The sequence below is a fragment of the Schistocerca nitens genome, chromosome 4 (assembly GCF_023898315.1).
Source record: "Schistocerca nitens isolate TAMUIC-IGC-003100 chromosome 4, iqSchNite1.1, whole genome shotgun sequence".
NCBI classification, from domain to species: domain Eukaryota; kingdom Metazoa; phylum Arthropoda; class Insecta; order Orthoptera; family Acrididae; genus Schistocerca; species Schistocerca nitens.
Genome location: NC_064617.1, coordinates 82,152,804 through 82,168,998, shown reverse-complemented (window position 1 = coordinate 82,168,998; position 16,195 = coordinate 82,152,804). Strand labels below are relative to the sequence as shown.

General features: G+C 40.0%; 1 protein-coding gene across 3 annotated transcripts in view; it reads left to right on the top strand.

Annotated features, from left to right (window-relative positions):
- Positions 1-16,195, top strand: part of LOC126251504 (nuclear receptor coactivator 5) — a 138,649-nt gene that overhangs the window by 36,438 nt on the left and 86,016 nt on the right. For 2 of the 3 annotated variants that reach the window (XM_049951978.1, XM_049951977.1), the window contains exons 3-4: positions 839-946; positions 8,648-8,855. In XM_049951978.1, coding sequence (XP_049807935.1) covers positions 839-946; positions 8,648-8,855 — 316 coding nt within the window. The remainder of the gene's footprint in view (positions 1-838; positions 947-8,647; positions 8,856-16,195) is intronic. The other variant, XM_049951979.1, reaches the window with a different exon arrangement.

Sequence of the window (16,195 nt, the reverse complement as noted above, 5' to 3'; positions counted from 1 at the left end):
TGTCGGCTTTTCCTTTTGTTATTATTATGAAGGACAAACATCCACATGCTACCAAGTGAATTGAAACTGGACACGGCAAGAAAGGAAGTTGTTGTGTAGTTAAAAATGATGGGAAAATATTAATTAGGAAGCCTCAGTAGGGATTTGAACCTAGTTTCCTGAAGAATAAGTTTAGTGTCTTAAGCAGTGTATCACCTCACACTGTGAGTATGTTGATCATGTTAGCTTTGTGTTGGCACTGTTTTTGTTGGAAATTTAAGTACGCTGTGCACATTGACTGTGGGGTTTAGTTCAGCAAGGATAAAAGAAGAAAGTGGTAGTTTTTTCTTCATTTTGGCTTTATGATTATTGGGTGCAAAATGTTTGCATTTGTTAGTAAAGAATAACAGGTTTTTGGGGATAGGTTAAGGTGATGTAATGTAGCCGGGAATTTCTGAGGGAGCAAGCTCTCAGTAATAGATTCCTTCATGGCTTTAGAATAATTGGAAACAGAGTGGCAGAGATAACACATTGATTATAAGGAAGGGGCTGTGGGATGTTGATAGTGGAGGATGAGTATGGTGTTAGATAAATGTGGAAGGCAAATGACATAAAAGCAATTGAGAGGAAAGAATTGTGAATGGATTATTGGTTGGGGTATAAGAGAAAGATGAAATTAGAAGAAATTCTCATCAGGGGCAAAAATATTGAAAGGGTAAGAAAACTAGACATAATGGAAAGTTCACAATGAGCAATTGCATTTTTCCCAAGTTGCCCATGTTAAATATATTTCTTGTAAATAACAAAATATACCCAGTTTTATATTTTCATTTTTACATATATGTTGGTATGTTTTCAGGAATCTCTGTTAACAGGAAGTTTGGCTTTGTGCAATTTGAAAGAGACAGTAGCGCAGCCGAAGCAATCAGAAATGAAAACGGATCATTATTCCGAGGCAGAAAAATTGGTATGCAAGTTTTGATATGCCTCCGGTACTACAGGTAGACGATGTAGTAATATTCAGTAAACTGATACGATGTGATTTTTGTGTATGGTGTGTGTAGTATTCTGTCTCACTCATTTGTCAGCGCATGTAGAGAGAGAGAGAGAGAGAGAGAGAGAGAGAGAGAGAGAGAGAGAGAGAGAGTGTGTGTGTGTGTGTGTGTGTGTGTGTGTGAGCGCGCGCGCGTTCCAGCAAAGATCTGGAATGCCTCTAATAATTTCATGCAGAGTTGGGTAAGACATTCCTTGCACCTGTGGGATGCAGAATGGAATAACATTTAAAAATAATGTAAAATGGTTTATTAAGTCATTAAGTTTTATAAGTTTGGATCAGTCAGTAATCAAGTTTCACTTCTACTTACTTGGCTTAATAAATTTTTGCTTGATAAGCTGAGGCTTAAAACATGTTGCAACATATTTTTATCCACATAGCTTAATGCAAAGCTTAATTAGTGACAAAATGTAGCCTCATGTATTTATCAACATAGCTTAAAGCAGAGCATAATTGGTAACTGATACTGGAGTGCATAAATTCAATAAAAAATTTTATCATGCAGTCACAGACACTCAATTGTCAAAAGATGAAAAAAGATTTTAATTGAAAACGGCTGCCGTTAGTGTTAAATCTTAGCTTTTGGCATTGCTAGTCTGATTAGAGAGAGTTCCAGTAGCATTTCGTCCCTAATATTTGGGCAGATTGGGAAGAGTGTGCTGTAAAATTTTTATCATTCGCTAGAGTCACTTGATCTGGTTCTGTTACTACAGTGTTGTCTGTCACATGAAGTGAGTAAAATTAATTTTCCCAGAACCTGAACCAAACAAATCTTTTCACATAGCAGATAGCACATCAATAACGTTAAGCTGCATGCCAAGATGCTATGAAATGTGATTGAAATTACTGTGTTATTTTAAATTACTATATTACCAGTAAAAGAAGAAGGCGAAACAGTTCATTTCCGATGGCTAGCTCTGGTTCCATGCACCTCTCTTTTAACTTGAAGACATTGCAATTTCAGTGAGACTCTAGTTCTCGATAAAAGATTCTGTGGAGAAGTCTATTCATTTGAATTCAGATTGCCACATTACTCACATGGACAGCAGTTGCTCAATTGTAGTTTGGCAATTTGATTACTCAGTCGTGGTTTCACCTAAATATTTATTCATTATTATGTGAGAGAAATTAAGTCTTTATGATCAAGTTTTGTGTGAAATTAATATGATGATATATTGTACTCATACTTCTAAAAACACTTTTAAACAAGACTACTTTGTTATTAAAAAAGGATGAGAAACTTGTAACCAACATTAATGAAAACCTACAACTGTTGGGTGAGTTCTTTAAACAGCCAGTGACACACACTGAACTGAAAACAAGCTTACAGCAGAAAGAATAAATCCAAACACGGATCACGGGACACAGTCAGAAACAACAGTCTGATTACAACGCTTATTTGTGGAAATATGCAGGTCTACATAAGTTCAGCAACCTACAGCACTTGTTGCTAGAAATTTGGAACATGGACAAAATTTGCTGTGACTGGGAAAGAATAATGAAACATTCGCTAAATAAAAAAGGGAAACAGAACTTGTTAAATAACTTCAGAGGCATCTCACTGTAGCAGGGCCATACAAGGTCCTTTCAGTGACACTAGTTTCTGCTGGAGGACCAAGGGGATTGTGCTGGTTTCTGAAAAGGATGATCCTGTGTAGAACAAAAACAGAGCTTCCATCAACAAGAAGTACGTATGATAAAGACTAAGCAAGAAACTCCCTGACAGCTTGCAATGCTGTTGCCAGCTTTTAACTGTGAAGCACCAACTGCTGCAGGTGAAAAGAGTTCCTGTCTACAGAGCTCTGACAACGCTGAGGCATTGTCATACAGACTTTTACAAGATCACATTATGTTGACTGAGGTAAGCTCACAAAGCTGTCTCACCCAGCCCACTGCAACTGTAAGCGATCAGCTTACACTGACTCAATTACAGCTGTATTTATTAATTTCAGGCAGCATATTTTCCTCTTCGTAGGATCACACATTGACATACTTTTAACAAATACAACCTTAAAAGTTAATTTTGTTGGTCAGATTTGGGAAACATTTTAAGAGTGGAAATGAGAGGTTGGTCCAACTTTTACAGCGTGACTTTGTCAAGTTCATGTGAAGATGTGGAAATGTGAAAGATTGGCAGCACTAGTATTTAAGTGCAGTACAATGCAAGATGTCTGCAATGTTCTGTATTGTTTGTCTGGAATTTAAGCGTGCATTGCAGTATCCAAATTCTTGAAATAAATATGATTCTTTCCTGCTCTCATGACACCATTGTGATTGTCATGGCCGTTTTTCTTCCATGCCTTGCCTCATGTTTCCCAAGGCAGAACTCAATGACACGGAATAGACCACGCAACCAGCAGATACCATGAACACAGTAAGATTGCTATCGTCAATCCGGCTTGCAGCTATACTGTGATTGTCCACTCCACAATAAATGTACATAGATAAAACAAACTTTTAAACAGCAGGCTATACCAACTGAGTAATTTAATAAACTTATTATGGCAATCATCATAATTCGTTGATTCAGTAATGCTTGTGGAACATGCCACGTCACCAAAGCGATATGTCACACTACATTCCTCTTGGAATTTCTCATGTATGCAACAAAATAGGTGGTGAAGGTCTTGTTTGAGAGCTGGAGAGAAGTAACAAAAAAATTGTAAATCTTATTAGCTATTTAGCTCCTAATCTTTCTACCAATACACTAATCCAAGTCAGAACTTATATTTGAAATGAAAAGCCCTGAATGTTTTCTGGAACAAATATGTACACTACCAACTGAAGATAAAATGGCCACTCTATATTGTTTTCAGTAGTATTAATGCTTACTGCATCCAGTAATGATCCATAAACAATATTATCTTATAATATGGTGAGAAATGGTGATCACTTTCGGAGTACATGCCACTAGTCCCCCTACTTATATCATAAGCTCGAGAAAGTATTAGGCAATTACTCTTACGCACTGCAATGTAACAGTCTGTTACAGAAAGCAAGGATTTTGTCTTCATTGCAAGGAGCTTGAGGATGGCAATCTCTTATAAAGTTTTGCACTTGCAAATTTTTTTTTAAATTGCAAACCTGTTTATCAGTCTTTTATACCACAAGAAATCACTACCTGCAACCGTCTGTGTAATGATGGTAAAAGTATACCTGTGTTCTTTATTCATTTCAACAATGTGTGCTGTGTCTTCAATGGTGAATGAATAATGTGGATTGTGTACACTGTTCAGTCTGTCAACTTAAGACAGATTTGTTTCAAGATTAACCCATGCATGCATTGTCAGTTTATAGTAAGAAGGGTTGTCATTGTGGAAAATACCCTAATGAATTGGCGATACCATGGCAATGAACATTCAGCTATTATCATGAAGTGCATAATGCTGAAAATCTGTTTTGTAGTGATCACCTGTGGTCAGCAGCACTGGAAAATGTAATGACTAACTACAAATTATGGATTGTAGATACTGTGAGGAGAATACACCAGTACTGTGTGCTGCCTTTTTAGAGATAACTGGGAAGGTTGTGTCTACACAGATATTACACATCTGTCTCCACATAATCAATTCAGCCTCTAGGCACCTATTACATAGTTAGTTTGAACGATTCTTTTATCGAAATGTGGAACAAGTCAGTTCACAAGGTATTTATGCGGGATCAGTGTTAACAATAAAAAAGTTTAAATCTCCCCCCCCCCCTCCCCCATATCAGTTTTTAAATAGAAATTTGTCACTGGAGTAGGAGGAGTTGTCTGGGAGAAATAATTTTAAGTTGGATTTAAAACTTGCTTTCCTACATGTCAGGTGTTTTATGTTGTGATCGAAAATTTTTGTTGCTGCATACTGAACTACTTTCGGAGCCACTGACAGCTTTAATAATTGTTAATGAAGCTCATGTTTCCCTCTAGTGTTGTAGGTATGGACATCACTGCTCTTATCAAATTGTGATGGATTATTTATGACAAATTTCATTGGTGAATGTATATATTGTGATGATGCAGCTAAAATGCCTAGCTCCTTGAAGAGATACCCACATGATGTCAGTGGGTGATCACTACTTATTATTCTTACTGCTCACTTTTGTGCAATCAGTACTTTCTTTCTAAGTGAAGAGTTAACCCAGAAAATTATTCCACGGGACATTATTGTGTGGAAATACGCAAAATGTGTCAGGAGGTTGATTTGTTGTGTCCAAGATTACTAATTATGCGAAGAACAAAGGTAGGTGAACTTAATTGTTTTTAGAAGCTCAGTAATATGCTTCTTCCAGTTGAAGTTTTCATCGATATGTGCAAACAGCACAAAGCCCTCTGCTACACATTGTGTGAAGGTGGCTTGCAACAGAACACTTGGAAGGGAACATGGTTATTGGTGTTGGGTTCCCATTGCCAATGAGTTCAGAATTTGTATGATGCTTGATGATCATTGTGGAAGAGAGTGGAGGTAGCCAGGTAGCAATACATATCTTAAGTATGCAGTTCCTTTGGTTCAGAAAAGGCACAGGGCAGTCATGTTTTGGTCTGGAATTGTGTAGGAATGTAAAACACCTCTCATCACTACCGAGGATAGTTTGAGGGCTGTGTAGTATCAGAAAAGGGTCCTTAAATCTGTTCTTCAATCCTGCATTCAAAATTTCAGCCGTAGGTTCCTTTCAGGACAATAATGCATGAGTACCCGATGCTTAACTTTTGAACTCCTTCCTACAGGAGGCAGAAATGAATGAAATGGAATGGCCATCTGTCTCTGCCGGCATGGACCTGATTGAACATTGAAACTTGTTGTGCATTGTTGTAAGAACCTTCCTCACAAACTGGATAATTTCTGAAAGTTGGCCATCGAAGAGTGGAACGCACTTTAGCAGTAGAACCTCAACTATCATGTAGACAGCATGTTCAGGAGGGTCCAAGTTTGTCACAGTACATGACGTGGAGTGATACAGTCTTAAATGTTACCTAGCAGCTAATTTTAATTCCATAGGTGTGCAAAAAATGTGCTGTTCCAAACAATTTTATTTTGTTAATTTTGGTTTCATTTCACAGTAAAGTTATTCTTTCATTCCCTGCTCCTCTTGAACGTATAACTATACGTATTCTCAGGTATGCAGATAGAGCTGCTGCTTCCCCCTCCCCCAATTAAAAATAAATTAACTTTCAGATGACCTACGTGCTGTGGTTGTGGATTGGAGTGAGGAGGAGGGGAATTGGTAGAGATCATGCAGTGCACTTGGTGCTGTCCAGTTGTTTTAGGCTTACTCAAAAATGTGGGGATTGTTAGATTTATTTTCTAAAACCCACCCACACCAAAGTGTTATGTTAATGGTGTCGGATCAGCTGTGGAGGAAATTGGAAAAACCTAAAGGTGAAGAAGCTTTTTTTATAAGTGATGTGTTCCAATCCATACGTGTTAACCTTCACCATCAACTTAAAAGCAGTCTCAGTTGAAGAAAATTTGAATTGTATGGTAATGATGCTTTCTCCTTTGTGAGGCGTAACCGTACAGAGCCTCATTGACTTTACCACTTAGCTGTCCTTTCTTTTTCTCCTCTCTGGGAATTTAAATGCAAACCATGTTGAAGCAGGACTCTGCTACCAACTGCTGCAGGAGCGCAGCTGATAGAGGCTCCTGTCTCAGAGAATCTTGTTCTGGTGACAAAGTGCATGCATAGCACTGCTGTTGGCCCATTTTCACCATTGATCTTTTGCTATAGCCTCTTGGCCACATGCCCAGTCCTTGGCAGTGTCATTCCATACCAACTGATCTAGAGTCCCCACCTAAACATCTCAGATTTTGTTGAAATTTGATGTGTTTATTCCAATACTTACCAAATGTAATTGTGCAATTTCTTAGAAACTATATTTGAGGTGTTGCACTCATTGAAGTGAGGATGATTAAAACATTGTGTGTGTCATTGCAGATCTTTATCATTTTTTACAAATGATTACGTATTAGATCAGAGTGTTCTCTCTGTGAAACTTGCTGCATCAACTCACTGTCAAGTGTAAACACACCTCTAAATTGCAGGATTAAATGTTGAATAGTCTGGTTACTATGGCCTTTCAAAGTTGAGAAAAAATTTGTCTGCTCAAATATTTTCTGAAGTTTGGCCATTAATTTTTCATAGACAAATAGTTTTAGGATGTCTCCTTTTGTAAGAATGTAAAGTATTTTATGACAGAGTTGTGAAGTCCTGGGCATTACAGTTATTTAGTTTGGAGATATTCTAAGGTAAAGAGTATTCCTAAAAATGCTTCCACCGTATTTTACTCCTTTTTGAAGTCCTGTATCTTCAATTTTTACCGTTAACTGCCATTTGAAACAGCTCCCTTCTTTATGAAAATGTGCCCACTTGTCTGTCTGGCTCCATCAATTGAAAAGAACTGTGCTAAAAAAGGATGCTAAAAAGGTGGGAGGTCAGCAGAGTAAATGATATAAAGTGCTGTCACCTGTTTGCAATAAAATACCAGGAAAATTAGCGCGAAGGATTATGCTTCTGACGCACGTATGTGTAGTTAAGGTTCCCAGCTGTGCAGAATTTGAAGTGCTGACAAGCTGCAGAGAAGCTCACAGCCATTTGGATAGTGAAGTATAAGTGGCACTGTATTGGTAAAAAGAGCAAAAAAGACCATGGCAGAAAGTCTGCTAAGAGTGGAATTGCGTGGTAGGTGATAACTGGGAAACACGAAGAGAATGTGCCTTCCACGGAATATCTGAGGGGGGCTCTGAAAAACAAAAGAGCATCAAAGGGTGTAGTGGGCATAGAGGATAGAATTCAGCTATAAATGGCAGTGTGAGACCAACAATAGTTCCCAGTTTGGTTGGAGTCCAGGTGGCGGGTGCACCTAACTGCAAACCCACAGCATCTGAAGAAGACAACTAGGTTGGTCTTCGAAATTGTGTATAAAATGGAAACAACAACTCAACAGAACACTTGAAGCACACCATTAATCAGTCAAACTAATAATACCTGCGAGATCACATTGGAAAAGTTGTTTAAAATTTTTGACAAATAAAGATATAGTTCTGACCAGGGTGCAGAACCACTACTTTTTCCTTTAAGGGTAGTGCTTTTACTGGCTGAGATGTCCATTTCCAAACTCTTCAAAGACTCTTGTGCACCTTGTTGATCTAATATCCTAAGGAGAAAGGATAATGTGTTAGGTTTTGTCTCATGACAATGTGTTAGGTTTTGTCTCATGAAGGATCTTTCTGCATTGGATTATATCCTATTATGGAGTTTCATGCCACATTAAAAGGTGTAGTAGATTGGGATTCAACCTGTCCTCGTTTCTTTAATGTGCTCAGATGCTTCATTGATAACAGCCCTTATAGTAGGCTTGTGTCTTGCTTTCTTATATGACCATTCATTGATAGTAAATTGAATGCTGACGTGAAACACATGTTAGACTGTCGTACGTGACATAAAGATTACTGTTAACAATTGCTTTACCAGAATTAATAACAGAAGAGTTATGTATGTAAAACTTTTTTACCAAATAAAATAATACATTAAACTAGTGAACCTAAAATAATACATTAAACTAGTGAACCTTAAAGGTTGATTAGGCTTTGTTGGACACCAGTTTATATTTGCATGAAAAATAATATGTTTCAGAGGTGAATCCTGCAAGAGTGTATGGCAAAAGACCACGCCCAAATGATGGACCTGGTCCAAGAAGAGCAGATTCGGCAGATCGCGCAGACTCTTTCCGGGACCGATCACCTGTTGATGACAGGTCTCGCGGTGACAGGCCCGACTGGAGGGACCGGGAGAGAGACAGAGACCGCGATCGTGAACGTGACCTGGAGAGGGAGCATGAAAGGTATCAGTTTGTTCCGGTCTGTAGTCGGTGCTGATGAGGCTGTTGGCGATTGCTGCACTGTAGATGCAGTACATATCAGGCAAAGCTTTCACTAGTTTTGTTTTCAAGTGGCTGAATGAAATTGGTAAAATTTGGTACTTCTTTAATTGGTTGAAAAAAATGCCAAAATACACTCCCCACCCCATCTCATCTTATACACAAACCTCCACATCCTCCCCACCTGTATTGTTTAAGAGCTATGGAAAATGTCACTTCTTAATGTTATATAGGGAAGTTGTCAGTTTACTGTTATCAAAGTCCTTCAAAAGTTCACCACATTACTTTATTCCTTGTATATGCTGTCCTGCAGCCTTAACAATTTTTATGAAATGCTTGCTGCTGTAATAATAATTCACCATAACTGCTTTTTAGGGTTCCATACCTCAGTCTGTAAAAACAGAACTCTTATAGGATCACTTTGTTTGTCAGTCAATCTGTCCAACTCTTAAAGACCTCTTTTTCTCTGGAACAGATAGATATATCAAGTTGAAATTTATGCCATGTACTAGGGTCTATGGTCCCTTGGCAGCATGGAAAATTTAAGCTTCTAAAGTAGTCAATGGAATCAAAAGATAAGGCCATTACGTCACATATTTTGATATTCACAATCACACTCACTTATATTTAACCTAGAATCATGAAATTTGCCAAGGAGTCAGAATTCACAGCACAGGTATGGGAAAAATCCGAAAATTGTTAATTTGTAGTTACATCACAGGAAACTATTCTCATTTGTTATCTGTCTGCCTGTCTAGACCACTTTTTTCGGGAATGGGTAGACATATCAATTGAAATTTGTCATATACTAAAATCTACAATCCCTTTGCCAGATATCATCACAGAGCCTCTTGTTCTTTCCTCTTGTGCCGCACTACTTCCTGAAACCTAAGGAGACACTTTTAAATTTGGTGTTTTTTGGTGAGTGCCCAGAGCACACGGGTCCAGTAGTAGATAATGCCAGTCCAGGTTGGGAGTCTATTGCATTTGTATGTCGTAATCTAAAAGTTGCTGTGACAGATAGATCATGTAAAAGAGATTGCTTAAATAACCCGAGCACTGCAGACAACCATTGTGAGTGTGTAAACTTTGGTCCCGTTGATGACTGTGCAGAGCTCGCCACAATGTCTACTTAATGTTGCCATAGAATGCGTAGACACCGCAGTATACTATTACAGTAGCAACAGTTATATTTCTTGTCTGATTAGAGTATTAAATTTCAACATGGATTTTAAAACCAAACCCCAAAATGCAACTTTTCTATATTTGTCTTGGAAAGTCAAGTTACCACTAATAAGCCAAGGCACTATAAGTGGTATGATTATCAGCAATTTCTTTTTTCCAGCTTCAATATACAAAACAGTGTTATCAATTTTCTTTTAGTTATCACTTACAAATCTGGTTCAAATAATCATTTGAATTTAATTTTTGATTTTCATACAAACTAACAAACCCGCGTTTGACCCCAATTTCATCTGATTATGGGTGAGGATAACACCGAAGAAGCTATGGTGGCGTAAATACGTAATCACTCTCGCCTTGTAGATACCAGTGTTGTAGTTATTCATTTTGCTGTTCTCTCTCTCTCTCAAAAACACACACACACACACACACACACACACACACACACACACACACACACACACACATGCTCGAAATATTTATTAGTAAACTTTTAGTTTTGATGGAAATTTAAGTCCTCGGATAAAATTCCGAAATTCATTGTGGTTTGAAGAGGGATATCAGATTTCAGTATCTATTAGCAATTTTCTGTCATAATTACATAACTTTAGTCATTATAATTTAAAAATTTAAATGATGCCTGAGTGTAATTATCACAAAAAATTGCAATCGCCAATCTTCAAACTTTTATTCAGCTAACTCGAAGATTATTAGTCTTGCTGATTAGCATATCATGTTAATATAACCCCAGAATTAGTAGCATAAATGAAAAATTACAATACCAAATGCCGGTTGGGGGAGGGAGAAAAACAACACTCAAAACAGTCTCGAAAGTCTTCGAATTCTTAGGACCGATATCTTGCCAGTACCGAATTGTCAAATACTCTATTCCTGGTAAAACGTAACTATCCAAGTTCATCAAACCATTTAAAATGTAACCAGGTTAAGAAGCCCAGCTCGAATGTCAAATCTAACGTAACTTCTCACACCAGCTCCATTCGCCAAATCTGACGTAGCAATCCCATCAATTCAGGTTTAACATAGTATGGCTGATCGTACCATGTTTTACATTTTCAGAGTTGATAACTTTGCTGCAGAAAGTCTTGGGACACTACCAGATGTACACCAATTAATCTGTTGACAACACTTGTTTATTTCCAAACATATATACAACAGCTGACTGTCCCAACTTCACAGGATCTGGAACACACCAGCTAATACTCCAACTGCACTACTCAAAGGCTTTGGACAAGGGGTACTTATACATCTTTCAACAATTACGTTCTCTGACACTTTTATGTTATTTCATGTTTGATGTTACAATTGCTATAAGTTAATCCAGCAAACTGACATAACAGAGTTTTAGTGGAAATTAAAACAAGAACAATGATAATGCATATTTCCGAAATTAACAGTCTTTACAAGTGCAATTTTGAAACATACATATAGTTAACAATTAAGTTCTTATTATTCAGTCCAGAACATTCTCAAATACCTTTACATAATTTAATTAATTATGCGATTTTGTGAAACAATTTTGAGCTGGTAATATTTCTACATCATCAGAATTACAAATCGAACATTCAAAGTGACTTTTTATGACATTTGAAGGCTAAAATGAGGAATAATTACGTACATCACAAAATCTTTAAATCATGTTACAAAAAATTGATGAATCGTTCTTCTAACATTATTTATGATACAAATTGTCTTTCTGAATTAGGTTATGTCTCCAGTTTAAACAAATCTTTTCTAGTTTTCGTAATATGTGGACATTGCACTGAATTTCTAATTGCAGATTTTTATTTGGTGATTTCCGTAAGAATATGTTGTCCTGACTTGCAAAGATACATAAAATGTTAAGCTTTTCGAAAATTGATGGTTTACACAGTTAATTTGCATTATGGTAAACAATGAATTTTTCTAATTGAATTATAATTATAAAACTGAATGAAGGTTACTGACATTTATGCACTATTAACACTGATTCCAGAACTCGATCTCTCTCTTGAAAACATCCCGAAATTCATATCAAAGTGATAATGACTTCTCCTAACTGTACATTACTTTACTTTATTAAGAACATACATTAACTGGTCTGTGACACAATGTAACATTTTCGTTATAACTACACTCCTGGAAATGGAAAAAAGAACACATTGACACCGGTGTGTCAGACACACCATACTTGCTCCGGACACTGCGAGAGGGCTGTACAAGCAATGATCACACGCACGGCACAGCGGACACACCAGGAACCGCGGTGTTGGCCGTCGAATGGCGCTAGCTGCGCAGCATTTGTGCACCGCCGCCGTCAGTGTCAGCCAGTTTGCCGTGGCATACGGAGCTCCATCGCAGTCTTTAACACTGGTAGCATGCCGCGACAGCGTGGACGTGAACCGTATGTGCAGTTGACGGACTTTGAGCGAGGGCGTATAGTGGGCATGCGGGAGGCCGGGTGGACGTACCGCCGAATTGCTCAACACGTGGGGCGTGAGGTCTCCACAGTACATCGATGTTGTCGCCAGTGGTCGGCGGAAGGTGCACGTGCCCGTCGACCTGGGACCGGACCGCAGCGACGCACGGATGCACGCCAAGACCGTAGGATCCTACGCAGTGCCGTAGGGGACCGCACCGCCACTTCCCAGCAAATTAGGGACACTGTTGCTCCTGGGGTATCGGCGAGGACCATTCGCAACCGTCTCCATGAAGCTGGGCTACGGTCCCGCACACCGTTAGGCCGTCTTCCGCTCACGCCCCAACATCGTGCAGCCCGCCTCCAGTGGTGTCGCGACAGGCGTGAATGGAGGGACGAATGGAGACGTGTCGTCTTCAGCGATGAGAGTCGCTTCTGCCTTGGTGCCAATGATGGTCGTATGCGTGTTTGGCGCCGTGCAGGTGAGCGCCACAATCAGGACTGCATACGACCGAGGCACACAGGGCCAACACCCGGCATCATGGTGTGGGGAGCGATCTCCTACACTGGCCGTACACCACTGGTGATCGTCGAGGGGACACTGAATAGTGCATGGTACATCCAAACCGTCATCGAACCCATCGTTCTACCATTCCTAGACCGGCAAGGGAACTTGCTGTTCCAACAGGACAATGCACGTCCGCATGTATCCCGTGCCACCCAACGTGCTCTAGAAGGTGTAAGTCAACTACCCTGGCCAGCAAGATCTCCGGATCTGTCCCCCATTGAGCATGTTTGGGACTGGATGAAGCGTCGTCTCACGCGGTCTGCACGTCCAGCACGAACGCTGGTCCAACTGAGGCGCCAGGTGGAAATGGCATGGCAAGCCGTTCCACAGGACTACATCCAGCATCTCTACAATCGTCTCCATGGGAGAATAGCAGCCTGCATTGCTGCGAAAGGTGGATATACACTGTACTAGTGCCGACATTGTGCATGCTCTGTTGCCTGTGTCTATGTGCCTGTGGTTCTGTCAGTGTGATCATGTGATGTATCTGACCCCAGGAATGTGTCAATAAAGTTTCCCCTTCCTGGGACAATGAATTCACGGTGTTCTTATTTCAATTTCCAGGAGTGTATATCACACTGTTGCACTAAGTGACCTTATTCACAAAGTCTCCTCATACACTACCCACATCTATTTTAGCGTGTATCGCATACTATGAAATATTCTGTATTGGGAACTCCACACGACCCAGTACAGCCTGTTTCGTTACACCGGGATGTATTAACTGTCTATACATGTAATTGAGTTCGTATGGAACCCTTAGATTGGAAGTCTTCCTCACACTTTGTTAGCTTCTTTTTTAGACACTACCACTATTGAGCATTTTCAAGCAGTACATAGATACAATCCACATATTGTTAGTATGTAGCGACTGAGTTGTATTGCTCTCTCAGTGCAGTGTAATGCAGTGTCGGTTGTGTTGTTGCTGTCAAACAACTTTCTGCACCAGCCACCAGGGGTGCTGATATCGATGGCGAATTACTCTGAGGCGTCTTGGAGCTTTTATATTGAGATGTATGTTCTCTTGTGTGTTATTTCGTAACTACCATTAAATAGTTTCACATTACAGGATACATTTTGTCTTTTGAGTAGACTGTTTATCACAAAGTTATTTACTGTAGTTTCCAGCAAGGAACTCTAGTCGTTATGAAACATAATGAAAAGACAGATCACACCCTTTAATATTCAATTCTGCAAACCTCGGGCTAGATGACAGATAAGTCCACAATGATTAACTTAGTATGACCGCAGTGGTCAGTGGTGACTCTGATGTGATCTAGCGTGGGAAACAACAGGTGTGTGTCACTAAATCAGATCTGATAATATGGAATCATCAGAGACGATAATGCCATCCATTTGACAGCTTGCATTGCGTCTATCCCTGCTTTGTCAATACAGCCCAGGATTTTGGGTCACACTAGTGGAAGCCAATGTCCTCTGCGTGGATATTACAACCAGCTCCACCAAATTCACTTTGGTCATTAGCCAGCTTGGAGCAGTATTTTGCCACTGAGTGGAAGGCATAATTACACCCCCCCCCCTCCCTGCCGTGGCCAAAGTGTTTGAAAAACAGGAAGATCTAGGGGACTAGAAACCTTCCCATTACTTATAGCATTTGCACTATAAGGTGGACACTGAAACAGTGCCAGACAACCTGCTGCACACATTGCGGAGTAGTTGTCTGTTGCCACCAGTGAAAGCCATAGGAGGTGCCTCTGAAACAGGTGACAGAGCTGACCGACAGAATTGCGGATGCTATTGTTCCTCCCCAATTAGTGTGTCGGTCACTGTATGCAGCGAGGTCTCGATAAAGCAGAGTAATCCAGTTCCTTTGACTATGTTCTCCACCTCAGTTGGTGCACTGTCGCAGTGTAGCTCAGTAGTGGTTACATGGGCAGCTTATGACAGTCTGACGGCTAATGTTGAGAGGCCCTTACAAAGAGGACTGACGAGTTACTATCCTGGTGAGGCAGCAGCGGCAACAGAAGCTGGTAGCACAGCAGATCTAGAAGATGTTCCTCGGCTACTTCGTCAACATCTGTCCGTGAATAACACACCATTTGCTGGCACTGTAAGAGATTTAGGGACCAAGCACACAAGTGTGCATTGCCTTGTGCGTATCCAAATGCTAGCGGCAGTTGGTTGTAGGTGATGCCTCTAATTGACAAGTGACATCCCAGTGCCTCTTTGTCAGTGACCGGAAGCTGGGCTACAAATATCTGTTGGATACTGGGTTAGGCATGTACATCTTTCCCTGGAGACTGCTATGTTGTCGTAGGCCAGTGAACTATCTTCTGTCTATCTGCTGTGAACAACTCTTCGATACTGATCTATGGCGACAATCGGATGGAACGAGATCTGCTGCTGTTCGTATGGGATTTCACAATCACGGATGTCACAGAACCCATTATTGGTACTGATATGTTAGCATACTACTACCTGTTACTGAACATTGAAAAAGCACGATTGGTTGACAGCATACAAACAAATGATTGATTGACGGCATAACCAGTCTGTTGATATCTGACTTCCATCACTGTACAACAGAGTAGTCACCCAATGTTGTGTAGGTGAATGTTGGGGAGTATGTGCAACTGCCATGACGGCTCCCGGCTTTGACGTTACCCCTAGGAGCACCAAAAGAGGAATATCATGATACTGTTCATCACATCAAGACTGAGGATGGCCCACCAGTCTCCTGTCAACCATGACATATGGCTCCAGAGTGATGATAAAGCAAAGCCAGAATTTGATGCAATGCAGAGAGAGGGAATTACATGTCAATCCAGTAGTCCATGGTCCTCCTCTTTGCATCTTGTGCTAAAGAGAAACAATGGAGATTAACATGTCCTAAATGTCTATACAGTGCCGGATCAGTATCCCATTCCTTTACTTCGAGATTGCAACTATATGGTACATGGTGCGACAATTTTTAGTGTACCAGACTGTGCTAAGGCACATACTGAGATACCCATAGCAGAAGATGATGATCCAAAAACTGCAGTCATTAGCCCATTAGGTTTACTGTAGAGTCTGTGTATGACATTTGGATTCCGAAATGCTGCACGAATTTGGCATTGGTTTAAAATTTGTTTTGCCAGGACTTCTTTTTTGCATATTTAGATATCATCCTCATCT